We start from the raw sequence: 13,851 nt of genomic DNA on the forward strand, positions 1-13,851 counted from the left end.
AGGTGCGGAGCCGCGCAGCTCCGCAGGCGCAGGCAGGTCGCCATGGCCCTGGCGGTGGCGGCAGGAAGCAGGCGAGCGAGCGTGCGCACCCAGGACCCAGGCTGCGGCGGGGGCGCGCCGGGCGGCGGGGACGCGGAGCAGCGCCTTTAGCGCCGCACAGCCGCGAACTTTAGACCTTGTTTGACCGAGGGCGCCAGCAGGCTTGGCTTCCTGCGCGACCGGGGAAGGATCGCGGATGCGAATGGGAAAGCTCGCTGGTAGCGGCGCCTGCGGACCCGCGTCAGCTTTGTAACTATTCCTTAGCCCCTCCGCCGCTCCCTCTCACCACCAATCCCACAACCAGCTTTCCCCGCCGCTGGAATTAGTGCTTGGTCCATGGATGTGCCGATGTCAGCCCCAGTTTCTTAGGACGTGAGCAGCATGCTTCACTGTCGTAGCTCCTGTGCATTTAGAATCTGGGGCAAGTGTTCTCGGAGGGGGTGCAGTGTGGCCCAGCGTTCTGCTGCCTGGATGCTTGTCTATTTCTGCGTTAACTGGGAGCAGGGATGCCCTTGATATAAGCGCCTTTGGAGAGGAACAGACTTGGATCAAACTCAGAATCTCTTGTTGACAAGCCTTGTGACCTTCCACAAGTCCTTTACCCTGGGTCCGCTGCTTTGCGGGATGGAATGATAACCTGCCCCATAGGTTTGTTGTGGGAGAAGGTATAAGGCTCGGTACACTTGCTACCTTAAATTCAGCTCAGTGTTAAAATCCATGCTAGCTGACCTGGGTCAAACAACTAGTGAGATTAAAATGTCCACTAAAAAGATGCACAATTTGAGAGTTTCTAGTTAAGTTTTATTTGGGGCAAAATGAGGACTGCAGCCCGGGAGGCAGCACCTCAGCTCTAAGAGACTGCTCCAAAGAGGCAGAGGGGGGAGGTCAGTATATAAGATTTTGGTGAAGGAGGGAGTTCAATACAATTAAGTGCTCATTTTACAAAAGGTTTTCTGCTAGTCGGGCTTCCCTTGTGGCTCAGCTGGTAAAGAATCCTCCTGCAGTGCAGGAGACCTGGGTTCGATCCCCTGGAGAAGGGAAAGGCTACCCACTCCAGTATTTTGGCCTAGAGAGTCCAGGGGGTCGCAAAGAGCCGGACACAACTGAGCGACTTTGACTTTCACTTTACTGCTGGTCAGGAGGCTCTGATGTCACCATGAAGAAATTTAATGCTTTTAGCGCCTTTCTAGGTATGAGGAGATGCAAGTATTGGAATCATGAAATCAGTTCCTGAAAATGTCCAACTGTCTAAAGACCTGTCCCACCAGATTCCCTGGAGCACAGAGTGCCTCCCTCCACCCTGAATTCCCTCAAGGAGTGTTGAAGTTCAACAGCTGTAGCACCAGGGGGTTCAATCTCTGCAGAGGCACATGGCAAGTGCTTTTGTTCTGTGGCTAACAATGCTCTTGGCAAGTGCCAATTTGTAGCTGACAAAAGTTAGGCTACCAGGGAGTCAACAGGACCCTTTTGTCAAAATCAAGCAACCAAGGTATGATCACAATTAGACTTTGCCTAAAACTCTGGAAGTAGCAAGGAAGCCTCAACTTTGATGAGGATATAAATAGCAGGCCTATACTCAGAGTCTGTGGGTTCAAATGAAACCTAACTCTCTGAGTTGATTTAGGATCACTAGTCCCAAAAAACTCCCTATATTTCTACTAAGAGGAGAGGCTCTTGCTGGCTTTGGTAGATAGAGCCTGTGGTGTTTCACAGAAAGTTTTCCCTTCTCAGGTTCAAAGGATTTGTTAACAAGCCACTCGTTATATACAAACAAATAATACCAATATTTATTAGAGAATTATCCAGCTTACTTTCAATATACTAACATTAAAAAAGAAATAGAAACAGCAGAGGATACATCATCAAATTGGGTTTTGACCAACATCCAGACTTAGCACTGGGAAGTCCCATGACGCAGCTCATCTGGAGTCCCAACTGGGAAAATGTCCCAGGAAGTGAGTCTGCTCTGTGGGTGAAAAATTACAGTTCAGTAGTCGTTCAGTTGCTCACTCATATCTGGCTCTTTGCAACCGCATGGACTGCAAACTGCCAGTCTTCCCTGTTCTTCACCATCTCCTAGAGCTTGCTCAAACTCATGTCCATCAAGTCAGTGATGCTATCCAACCATCTCATCCTCTGTGGTCCCCTTCTCCTCCTGCCTTCAATCTTTCCCAGCATCAGGGTCTTTTCCAATGAACTGACTATTTGTATCAGGTGGCCAAGATATTGGAGCTTTAGCATCAGTCTTTCCAATGAATATTCAAGGCTGATTTTCTTTAGGATTGACTGGTTTGATCTCCTTGCTGTCCATGGGACTCTCAAGAATATTCTCCAACACCACAGTTTCAAGGCATCAATTCTTCAGTGCTCAGCCTTCTTTATGGTCCAACTCTCAGATCCATACGTGACTACTGGAAAAAACATATCTTTGACTATTCAGACCTTTGTTGGCATTGTCTCTGCTTTTTAATATGCTGTCTAGGTTTGTCATAGCTTTTCTTCCAAGGAGCAAGTGTCTTAATTTCATTAAATTTCTTTTTAATTTCACAGTTCAAGGCTCCTGCTTATAATCCCAGGACATAAACTGATATCATCATCAATCTGTGAGCAAATTGCAGCTCTGATTTCATGTTAAGGCTGTTTGTTTTGTCCTGTAAAACTTGGAATTTTATTAAGCCTGGGGCTTGGTTGGCCTAATCCCCTCCAGGGAAGGTAGGTCCCCTATCTTATGTATGGGGCTTATCTATCAAATCTTGCACTCAGAGTCAAGGTAGTGTCCAGGCAGGTTAGAAGCAAGGTCAGAAGCCTTCCCTGCTTTGTTTCTGAAATCTAAACAAGACTATTTAGTTTCCCTAACAGTGGGAAAATCACTGCAGATGGTGACTGCAGCCATGAAATTAAAAGATGCTTACTCCTTGGAAGGAAAGTTATGGCCAACCTAGATAGCATATTGAAAAGCAGAGATATTACTTTGCCAACAAAGGTCCATCTAGTCAAGGCTACGGTTTGTCCAGTGGTCATGTATGGATGTGAGAGTTGGACTGTGAAGAAGGCTGAGCGCCGAAGAATTGATGCTTTTGAACTGTGGTGTTGGAGAAGACTCTTGAGAGTCCCTTGGACTGCAAGGAGATCCAACCAGTCCATTCTGAAGGAGATCACCCCTGGGTGTTCTTTGGAAGGAATGATGCTCAAGCTGAAACTCCAGTACTTTGGCCACCTCATGCGAAGAGTTGACTCATTGGAAAAGACTCTGATGCTGGGAGGGATTGGGGGCAGGAGGAAAAGGGGACGACAGAGGATGAGATGGCTGGATGGCATCACCGACTCGATGGATGTGAGTTTGATGAACTCCGGGAGTTGCTGATGGACAGGGAGGCCTGGTGTGCTGGGATTCATGGGGTCGAAAAGAGTCGGACACGACTGAGCGACTGAACTGAACTGAACAGTGGGCTCTTCAACTTTTTCTAGATTTTTTTTTGTGAAAGGCCGAGGTTGTACTTTATATTTTGACTTTGGTTTTTGCTGAGTTACTGTCATTCATTCTTGAGTCGGTCACATTTGTAGCAGAAATGGCAATAGCATTGGGTTCCCTGGTGGCTCAGATGGTTAGAAAATCCGCCTATAATGAGGAAGACCTTGGTTCAATCCCTGGGTCGGGAAGATCCCCTGGAGAAGGGAACAGCTACCCACTCCAGTATTCTGGCCTGGAGAATTTCACGGACAGAGGAGTCTGGCAGGCTACAGTCCATGGGGTTTCAAAGAGCTGGGCACAACTGAGCTACTTGCACTTTCTGAGTTTAATCTTTCATGTATTCTATTGAAGGAATTGTGGGTGAGAGGCAGTGCTGATTTGAGTAGGCTCCAGGAGTTGGTGATAGGGAGTTGGGACAGGGAAGCCTGGCATGCTGCAGTCCATGGAGTTGCAAAGAGTCGAACATGATTGAGCAGATGAACTGAACTGGCCTGGGGAACTGGTGTGTTTCCATCTTCTGCCTGCAGAGGAAGCTCTACGGATGGTTGATTTCTAAGGTTTGGGGAAATCTGTTTTGTTGAGCAAACTAAGGACCAGAATAATGAAGTCGGCTGTGTTGCTTCTCTTGATCTGAAATAACTCTTATTTTTCCAAGGTTCTATTTCAAACGGTGCCCACTCTGCATAGGGCCCATAGTATTTTTATGGGAACACAAAAATGTTTCCCTTCTTATAAAGTCAGAATTGAAAAATAAGATTTTAAGTATTAAGATATTAACCTTGATACCAATGCAGATGTAAAAGGTGATTTTTTTAAAAAGAAAAATGTTTATTCTTATGAAAGAGGAGGCCCCCACCAAGGCAAAAGTGCCTAGGGCCTAGGAAATTCACCATGTCCCTTGCCTGACTCCCCCACTATTCTGTGCTCTTTGCAAACTCCCATTCAGAGCAGGAATGATTCCCTCCTGACTCCCATCTTGCTTCTAGGCTGCTCTGACACCTCCCAGAGCTGGCCAGGTGTGTTCACCAGGGCTTGAAAGGATAAGGCCACCTAGTGACAGGGACTTTTCTTCCTTTCCCCTTGGCTTTCCCCTGTCCTGAGCACCTCCACCTCCTAGCTTTTACCTTTCTCCATCCTCTCTTCCTTTCACTCTAAGGACACTATGATGACAGCAGCATATTAAAATGTGTAGATGTGAGCTGAAAGTGTCTGCTTTATCTCAAACGTTTCTGGACCTTAAAATTGTATTTCATTTATCTACACAAGGAGATCCGGCTTCACTTTAAACGCCCTACCCAGTGCTGGATTTATACACAAATCTATATTGTTATTAAAAATGTATTGCTGTATATGTTGACTGTAAAATTATTTTTCTTATTTTTGAATTCAATAAGAAATATAGTTACACAGTAGAAGTCTTTTGGGGGAGAGAGGGGCTTGTGGGATCTTAGTTTCTGACCAGGGATCGAGCTGGGCCCCAACAGTGAAAGCGCTGGGTCCCAACCACTGGATCACCAGGGAATTCCCTCAATAGAAGTCTTAGGTATATCTTTTAGAAAGGCAAAATTCAAATTCTTTTGAACGACGATGTTGTTGTTTAGTTGCTAACTCATTTCTGACTCTTTGCCATGCCACGGACTGTAGCCCGCCAGGCTCCTCTGCTCATGGGATTTACCAGGCAAAATATACTGGAGTGGCTTGCCATGTCCCTTTCTAGGGGATCTTCCTGACTGAGGGATAGAACCAGCATCTCCTGCATTGGCAGATGGATTCTTTACCACTGAGCCCCTGGGGAAGCCAACGTGTATTGAACACTTAAACTGTGTACCAGTCTCTATTCTAAGCATGTTACTGTATTTAATCATCTGATCTTCATGACGACCCTATGTGGTGGGCAGTATTATTATTCCCATTTTTTATGGATAATTTTATAAGTAAGGAAACTGAGACAAATAAACTTCTAGTAACTTTGCCCAATGTCACCCCAATAGAAGGCAGTAGAACAAGGACCCAAATGAAACCCAAGGCCTTGTGCTCAAGCTTATACTTCCTGCCCCCATTCCTTAATGGACCTGCTTGTTTACTTCTCAACTTGCATCTCTATTTATAGAAAAGCTCTGAATGGTAGACTCATGGTCTCTATTTTATGATGAAGCCACCTGTATTAGGAAAGAGGGCAGGGGGGTGGAAAGAAAAATAATTCCATACACATTTGTCAGATAGTTTTCTTAATATTGCAAGCTGTATTTTAACTTTCCTTTAAAAGTCGTATCTTTGTTTTCATGGTTACAAAGGTAATACAAACTTCACAAAAGCTCAAGCAGTATTGTCCTGTAAAGGCCCTATCTCATAACTTATCACACTAGACTGCCTAAGCAAGTAATTACCTCTCGTTCTGTTGCATACATAAAATTAAGTCATTCTGAACCGTAAACACGAAAATTATATGTAATGAGAAACTCGGGATCAGTATTGCTTAGTTACGGATCCCTGAACCTGTTTCTTTCTCTGGAGCTTTGTGGATGGATTTGTCTTATTAAATCTGATTAGATATCGTTTTCAGGCAGTGCTTCATCTTCCCTGTTGACCCTTTGCAGACCTCTTACTTTGTCAGTCACTGAATACTCCTGAGTCTTCTGGGCTTGTGAAGTGAAGTTGCTCAGTCATGTCCAACTCTTTTTGACCCCATGGATTGTAGCCCACCAGACTCTTCTGTCCGTGGGATTTTCCAGGCAAGAATCCTGGAGTGGGTTGCCATTTCCTTCTCCAGGGGATCTTCCTGAGCCAGGGGTCGAACCTGGGTCTCCCGCACGGCAGGCAGACTCTTTACTGTCTGAGCCACCAGGGAAAGTTCTTCTGGGTTTACCAGAGCCCTAAATTGTAATCACCACCCTCTCACATGCAGGCTTCAGAAAACTCAGAGTGAGAAGGGAGCAAATTCCATGGCCTCTGGTGGCCAGAAAGGTCCGGTAGTCTGCACATATCGTGTGGCTGGTGGGGACGGGGGAACGTGGGGAGGGTACCTCTGGCTGGGGACAGAGACCTGCCAGCTGGATGGAGTCCAGCTGATGGTCCTCACACATGGGGGCATCAGTTCATGAAGCCAGTTCTTTGTTTGTTTTTTAAAAACAGCTAGAAGTCAGGTTTTTTGTTTGTGTTTTAGGTTGTGCTGCACAGCTTTTGGGATCTTATTTCCCACACCAGGAATTGAACCTGGGGCTCTCAGCTAGTGAAAGCACAGAGTCGTAGCCAGTGGACCAGCAGCAAATTCCCAGAAATCTAGATTTATATGCAGATTTTTCCTGTTTTTTAAAAAAAAAAAATGTAAGTTTATAAAACAATCCATTTGCCAAACAAAACACTCAGTTTCTGGCCTCTGACCTACAGTCAGGAGCAGCAGGGCCTCATGCCATCGGGGTTGGGGAAGAGCTGTTAGCATTGTTTTCCTTGGGGATTTGCAGGAGCAAAGGAAACTTGGCAGACACCCGAGGGTCTCAGACCATCCCGTCTTCTCTTCTTCTCTTCCATTTGGCTAACCTGAATGAACACTGTGTCCTCCCCCTCTTTCAAAATCAACTTTCCTGCTTCTAATGTTATGCGTCATTCGAGCTTTAAGATCACCATCATTTCTACAAAGAGTTATACCTAAGTTCTCCCATTGATTAAGTGCAATAGATTGCATACTTGTAACGTCAGGTGTATTCTGAACCTCTCATTTTCTGAATCCTTCTTTCTTGGTCCAAAATCTGTCGCTCTCCACTCACACTCCCCTCTCCCGCACTGAAAGTGTTATCAGCATCTTTGCTTGCAGGAATCTGACCAGGCAGCAGGTTCTGGATAAGTGCTATAAGAACAGCCGGGGAGAAAGAGACCAGGAGAAGTTGCTGTTGTGTAATCCCATGCAAGTGTCATTATCTGTTGCCAAATCTGAAAGAGAAGCTGGTTCCAACTGATCATCATAAAACCTTTCCCAGCACTTGTGGCTGCAGAGGCCGAGGAAGCAGGGCAACCAGATATATGTGCGGAAAAAATGCAAGAGAAGTCGACTCTTGTGAGGTGAGGTGGTCCAATATATGGATTATCAATACAATCAATAACTTTTAAAGATAAAGGTTATCAATATCTTTTTTATTTTTAAAGAAAGCAAAGAATATTTGGAGACCACTTTGCATCTCCGTCCAAATGTCATATTAAAAAGAAATCCAGGAGAAACCAGGGTCCGGTGATGGGAATGCTCATACCAGGAGGCATTGAGATTTCAGTTTATCCCTTTTTTTTTTTTCTCCTTTCCTCTCCCAGGTGGAGTTTGTTTGCTGTCCTGGTGAAGTTAAACAGTAGTTAAACAGTTGACTTCACTGGGAAATGATATTATTTTGAAATGAGGCAGGGTTTCCCGTGTCAGTGACCTGGTTAGAGGGAGAGCAGCTGGTCTAGGCCAGGCTTCTAGACTCCGTGCTGCCGCAGCTCTGAGCATTGCTCGTCACCATAGGAGCGGGGAGTAATGAGAGCATGTCTGCTTTCAGATTCTGGTCAGGACTGCTGATGCTACTGGGCTTCCTCTGCCCTAGAAGTTCACCATGTGGCATTTCGACACACATAGAAATAGGTAAGTGGCAGCCTCTTGTCGTGGTATGAAGGACAGTGTATCTGTCAGAAACGTTAAGGAGGGGATTTAAAATCTATCCCACTTGTTGACAACAAGTTCCCCTGCTGCCCTGAGCCATGCGGCAGCGAAGGGGAGAAAGCCCAGGCTGGAGTCGTCCAGGGCTGGGGACTGACTATCGGAGTGAAGTCCATGGAGAAGCAGGAAGGTGCTTTGATCACTGTGTCTCGGGCTGTTTCTCTGCATGGGGAAATAGGAACTGGATAAACTTGGCGGGGGCGGGGCGGGGGGGGGGCGGTCCCATGAAGCAGAAGAACTGATAGAATAGGAGAAGAGAAAAATGGGGGTAGTGTGGTAGGAGTAGAGGAATCTATTTTTGTTTTTACATTTTCAAGTATACGTGAAGGACCACATGTAGCCACAGGACTGGGTCCCCTGAGTCAAATGGCTTTAAAGATGGTTGGCTTCAGGGAGAGCAAGGAAGCGGGGGAATTTGAATGGTCCCTGGTATTAGAGATACCCAGAATGATGGCAGGATTTGGGGAGCCTGGGGATATAATAAGCTGATGCCTGTGAGCTCGGGGCAAAGGCTGAGTGATCTGGATAAAGGTAGATGGTAGCACAAAAGGTTGGTTCTTGGATGAAATGTATTCGTAATGTTTTTTTACTCTTTGGATAAAAACAGTAACAATGTTTTAGTTATGCTGCCTCTAGAAGGTTCAAAGCAGAACAAGATTATGAATGAAAAATGAAAATTTGGAAAGGGGGCAGGGAGGCTTAAGAGGGAGGGGATATATGCATATTTATGACTGACTCATGTTGTTGTACAGCAGAAACTAACACAGCATTGTAAAGCAACTATTCCCCAATTTAAAGAACATATGAAAATTTATCAGTGCAAAACAGAATATTGAGCTCTGCTGGGCAGGAACTATATGATCACAGAATTACGATTTGAAGGAATACTAGAGGTCACTGAGTATAGTTCCTTTATTTTACAACAGGAAATTGATCGCAGAGAGTTTTCACAGCTAACTCATTAGTGACCTAGTCTAGAATTACATATCCTAACAGTTGGTCCAGTATTCTTTCATGAAACATCTATGCTAAAATGTTAGAGTCATTTAACATCTAAAATGTTAGATGTTAGAGTCAGGAGACAGTGGAAAAGAGACTCAGGCGTAGGTTTTAATACCAGCTCTGCTATAAACTACATGAGTGACTCTGGGCAACTCACTTTCTCTTTCTCTTTTGCAAAATGAGGGGGCTGAACTTCTTAATGAATTCTAAATTATCTTGCACATCTAAGTTCTGTGAAACTGAAATTGCTAAAAACTTGAGCAGTGGGCCAAAGAGGAACAAATATAAGTGGGGATATTCAACTTTTTAATGTTAAGAGTTAAAAAATTAGCAAGACAGATGAAATTTCAAAATTTTTAAAATTCAGATAATTGCTTGCCTTTCTTCAGTAGGTGCCAAACAAGGGCCCTAATAATTAATATGTTAATATAAATATAACATGTTTATGTGGACATAATTGAAGGCAATTCCAAATCTGCGCAGATTGTGAGGATTCTTATACAAAGAGATTAAAACTTTGATAATTATTTGCCAGTAACTTACATGATTTAATAAATATCTTGGTTCTTGTTTTCACTTCTTATATAAGGCCTGTGTGGATGATTGACATTTTTGTGAGTTAATTAGAATTGGCCTCCTTCATTGGTTTCAGTCTGTAAACCTCTATAATCCTATTACCTGTTATTTCTGACTGCTACGACTTTGTCTCTTTATGATATAAATGCTTATAATATGGTAGTGGCTACATTTTTGTGTATGTGACTTCCAATAGAAATAAGGTGTCACCTTTGACTGTCTCTTCACAAGGCGTGTTCCTGTTATTGATACTAAGAAGATTGAGGATGTGGGTGTGCATATCTTATGGGTGTGGGTGTGTAGGTGGAGCACATGGCTTTTTGAGACTTTTTTTCTCCTTCTAAAATAGTCCAATGATGAGAAAACACTTGTGGGTCATTAATTCAGTCCATGGTTTACACCGTGTATTGTACAGATAAACTTGGTTTGTTGTGAATTGTTGAAGCAAAATATAACTTCTGTTTGAGTTTTTGACATGTGTCAGTCATTAGCTCATCACTTAGCCTTTTTCTTTTTTTGTGTGATTCTCTCACCAAACCTATGAGGTGGATGTTATTTACTTAATTTTACATAGGGGGGAACTGAAGCCTAGAGAGGTAATGTAACTTACCCAAGGTCATAAGAGCTAGTTAAGCAGAAACTGTAATTTTGATTTGTATCATAACAATATAAATATTGTTTGAATCTAACTATCAGCTAATGAAAATTACTAGTACAAATTAAATTTTCACATCCCATTTCCTTGACAGTTACAAGCACAAAATTTTATCTTTTCCTTTTAAAATGATCTTCAGGCAGTTCTGTTTTCAGTTATAGTTGGATTTAGTTCATTTATATACTCATTCTTTCAGGACACAGAGCTCTGGAGTTTCTCCACCTTCAGGATGGGAGTATTAACTACAAAGAGGTAAAAAGTTTGATTTTTTTCTTTTATTCCTTGGGCATTAGCTTCCTCTCATAGGTGACAAAAGTCCTAACAGATATTGAAATATCTAGTTTCAATTAAAAAGATGAGTCCTTTTTATGTCTTTATAAAATATTAATATTTGGGGTTAAAATGTATATCTCCTTTAGCACTACTTGAATATATATAATAATGAAATATTTTATATAAATTATAGTGCGAAAAACATTTGAAAGCAGTGTTTGAGAGAATTTCTTAAAATGGTACACTTTATTTCTTTTTGTAAAGAAAAGTTATATGTAAGCCACTTTTTCCCACTTCTTATCTCTCTGTGTTATGTAAAAACTGCATCATCATGGGAAGAAGTAAGTATTTATTGAGAAGTGTGCTTTGAGATTAAGACTTTTCTGCCTACTGTGCTCTTAGTACAACTAGCTGATGACTCACCTTTATCCATCTTCAAATTAGTTGAAACCATTCTGGCACTATACACTCTTTCTAATTCTATAGCTAAATAAAACTGTGACAAAGATGATTCTTAAATATTACCTTTGAGAAGAGTGGTTAAATTCTCTATGACTTCAGAATTGGATCAAATTATTTACCTGTGAGTGTTGGTAATCCACTATGGAATGCAGGATGATACAAAAACTGAAATCTAGCATTGTTCATAAACTGCTTTTTGTCATTAGTTTCAACTTCCTTATTCACCAATTTAACAGGCCCGCTAGGGAAAAAAACAGCGTTTACATCTGTTGTCTTCATTGACCCTGATAGAAAGTGGTAGGAAAGAGGAGAAGCAAGAATCTGCCTCATTCATGGTGTGAACAATCAATCCTGAGCGTGCCCAGGGTGATTTTCTAGTAGAGGTATTCAAGCTTGCATCACTAACTTTAAACATGTTAAATGGACACACATCCTTCCCCTCAGCACTGGTCCTAATCCGTATACAGATGTCGTCACTGGAAACGGCTTGAGTGCCCTGAGAACGCACACCTCCCCCTTTTAACTCATGAAGACAGGGATTATGTTAGCTTTTCTCATGTTATCAGAAAACCTCTTTTCAAAGATTGAGGATCTGTTTTATAACTTCGTATGTGGGGCTTTGAAGTTTCTCCTTCTCTATACTAAAACGTGCTCTCTGGTGAGTGCTGGACTCATTGGTCCAGTTTGGTGAAAGGATCCAGAGGGAGGCTACCCCAAGGAGGCTAGACAGATCCCACAGGCTGGTGGTGCTCAGCAAGCCCTGCACATTTAGGGTCTGGGTTCTTTTGGTTCTGGGATTATCTTTTGCTGATCCATCCAGAGGTGACTGCATTTGTAATGACTTTAACTTACCATGGCTTCTCTGATAGCTCAGTTGGTAAAGAATCTACCTGCAATGCAGGAGACCACGGCTCAATTCCTGGGTTGGGAAGATCCCCTAGAGAAGGGATAGGCTACCCACTCCAGTATTCTTGGGCTTCCCTTGTGGCTCAGCTGATAAAGAATCCTCTCACAATGCGGGAGACCTGGGTCCGATCCCTGGGTTGGGAAGATCCCCTGGAGAAGGGAAAGGCTACCCACTCCAGTATTAAGAAAGTGAAAGTTGCTCAATTGTGTCCGACTCTTTGCCACCCCATGGACTATACAGTCCATGGAATTCTCCAGGCCAGAATACTGGAGTGGATAGCCTTTCCCATCTCCAGGGGATCTTCCCAACCCAGGCCTGGAGAATTCCATGGACTATACAGTCCATGGGTTGCAAAGAGTTGGACACGACTGAGCGTCTTTCACTGCTAACTTACCATAATCAAGTTAATAAGAGACTAATGCATAAAGCTGAGAAAGTCAGTTTATTAATGTATAAGAACTGTAAGAACCAAACATATCTCACACTGGTGGTAATTTTGTTGTTGTCCAGTCGCTAAGTCGTGTCTGACTCTTTATGACCCCATGGTCTGCAGTGGGCTTCCCTGTCCTTCACAATCTCCCAGAGTTTGGTGGTCATTATTGCCCTGATTTTAGTCCTTCTACAAGAATAAATATAATTTATTAGATAAATAAATAAATATGGTGTATTAACCAGGAAATCAGAACAATGGTGTTCGGTTGGTTGCTGTCTTTTCTTTGCTCTGCTCCTCCCTCACTGCCTGTAGAATAGGTTTGGTCTTTTCTGATCATAGAACTAATAGAAACTGATCGTAAAAAAAATTTAAAGTTACGTTATTTTGTAAACTTGCCTTTTTGGTAATTTACTATATCAGAGAGATCATATATTTGTTCATGTCCATATTAATAGAAGTCTTTAGAATAATTTTTAACAATTACATAATTCTTTGTACCATAATTTATTTAGCCAGTTTCCTATGTTAACTTTTTTGTTTTGTTTTGTTTTGTTTATGGTAAATTCTTTTTTTTTTTTATTTGTTTTCTCACTTCTTTATGGACTGAAGTCACATGTAACTGCCAGAGAGCTTTCTAATCAGCAGGATTTCACAAAGGTGCTCTCAAGAATTGTTAGGATTCCAGCCAAAAAGGAAAGTGCATTAGTTACCTGCCCAAGGAGCCTAAAGCAGAACAACTGCCCTTTGTCTTGGGGAAATAATGAAATAGCTGGGGCATGGTTCCTACTCGGCATGGTTCCTACCCTCCCAGCCCCTGGGTGGGGGTTGCTGGACAGTTCTTTGCACCCATGGACACTGCACATGACACCAAAGACACAAGCAGGGAGGACCTGCCCCTGTGGGGACAGCAACAAGTCCCAGAACCAAGTAAGGGAGAAGTGACATGTTTAGTATAATATTATGAGGCTGAAACACTGTGTGTCTTAAGAGAAGGAAACCTAGTAAATAATAATAAATCCATTGTTCTTAAGCCACAGTGAGTTCACTCTGACATGCACTAGCAATGCACCTCTCTCCTGTGTGCACAATTGTGGTTGCTGTTCACTTTGCTAAGTCATATCCAACTCTTTGCGACCCCATGGACTGTAGCACTACAGGCTTCTCTGTCCTTCACTATCTCCCAGAGTTTGTTCAGATTCATGTCCATTGAGTCGTTGATGCTATCTAACCATCTCATCCTCTGCCTCCTTCTTCTCCTTTTGCCTTCAATATTTCCCAGCACCAGGGTCTTTTCCGATGAGTCAGCTCTTCGCATCAGGTGGCCAAAGTATTGGAGCTTCAGCTTCAGCAT

The 13,851-nt window shown here is 43.0% G+C and overlaps 2 protein-coding genes across 4 annotated transcripts in view; one reads left to right on the forward strand and one right to left on the reverse strand.

Moving 5' to 3' along the window:
- The window catches only part of ALDH5A1 (aldehyde dehydrogenase 5 family, member A1), a 24,776-nt gene extending 24,732 nt beyond the window's left edge, over nucleotides 1-44 (reverse strand). The window contains exon 1 of the mRNA XM_010843521.1: nucleotides 12-44. Coding sequence (XP_010841823.1) covers nucleotides 12-44 — 33 coding nt within the window. The remainder of the gene's footprint in view (nucleotides 1-11) is intronic.
- Nucleotides 45-151: 107 nt separating this feature from the next.
- GPLD1 (glycosylphosphatidylinositol specific phospholipase D1) overlaps nucleotides 152-13,851 on the forward strand; it is a 65,250-nt gene continuing 51,550 nt past the window's right edge. Inside the window, exons 1-4 of one of the 3 annotated variants that reach the window (XM_010843508.1) lie at nucleotides 152-288; nucleotides 7,323-7,567; nucleotides 8,035-8,117; nucleotides 10,622-10,677. In XM_010843508.1, coding sequence (XP_010841810.1) covers nucleotides 7,542-7,567; nucleotides 8,035-8,117; nucleotides 10,622-10,677 — 165 coding nt within the window. In that variant the 5' untranslated portion in view covers nucleotides 152-288; nucleotides 7,323-7,541. Of the gene's footprint in view, nucleotides 289-7,322; nucleotides 7,568-7,894; nucleotides 8,118-10,621; nucleotides 10,678-13,851 lie in introns of those variants that run through there. The other 2 variants (XM_010843509.1, XM_010843510.1) reach the window with 2 other exon arrangements.

The sequence above is a fragment of the Bison bison genome, unplaced genomic scaffold (assembly GCF_000754665.1).
Source record: "Bison bison bison isolate TAMUID 2011002044 unplaced genomic scaffold, Bison_UMD1.0 scf7180017864182, whole genome shotgun sequence".
Lineage (NCBI taxonomy): Eukaryota > Metazoa > Chordata > Mammalia > Artiodactyla > Bovidae > Bison > Bison bison.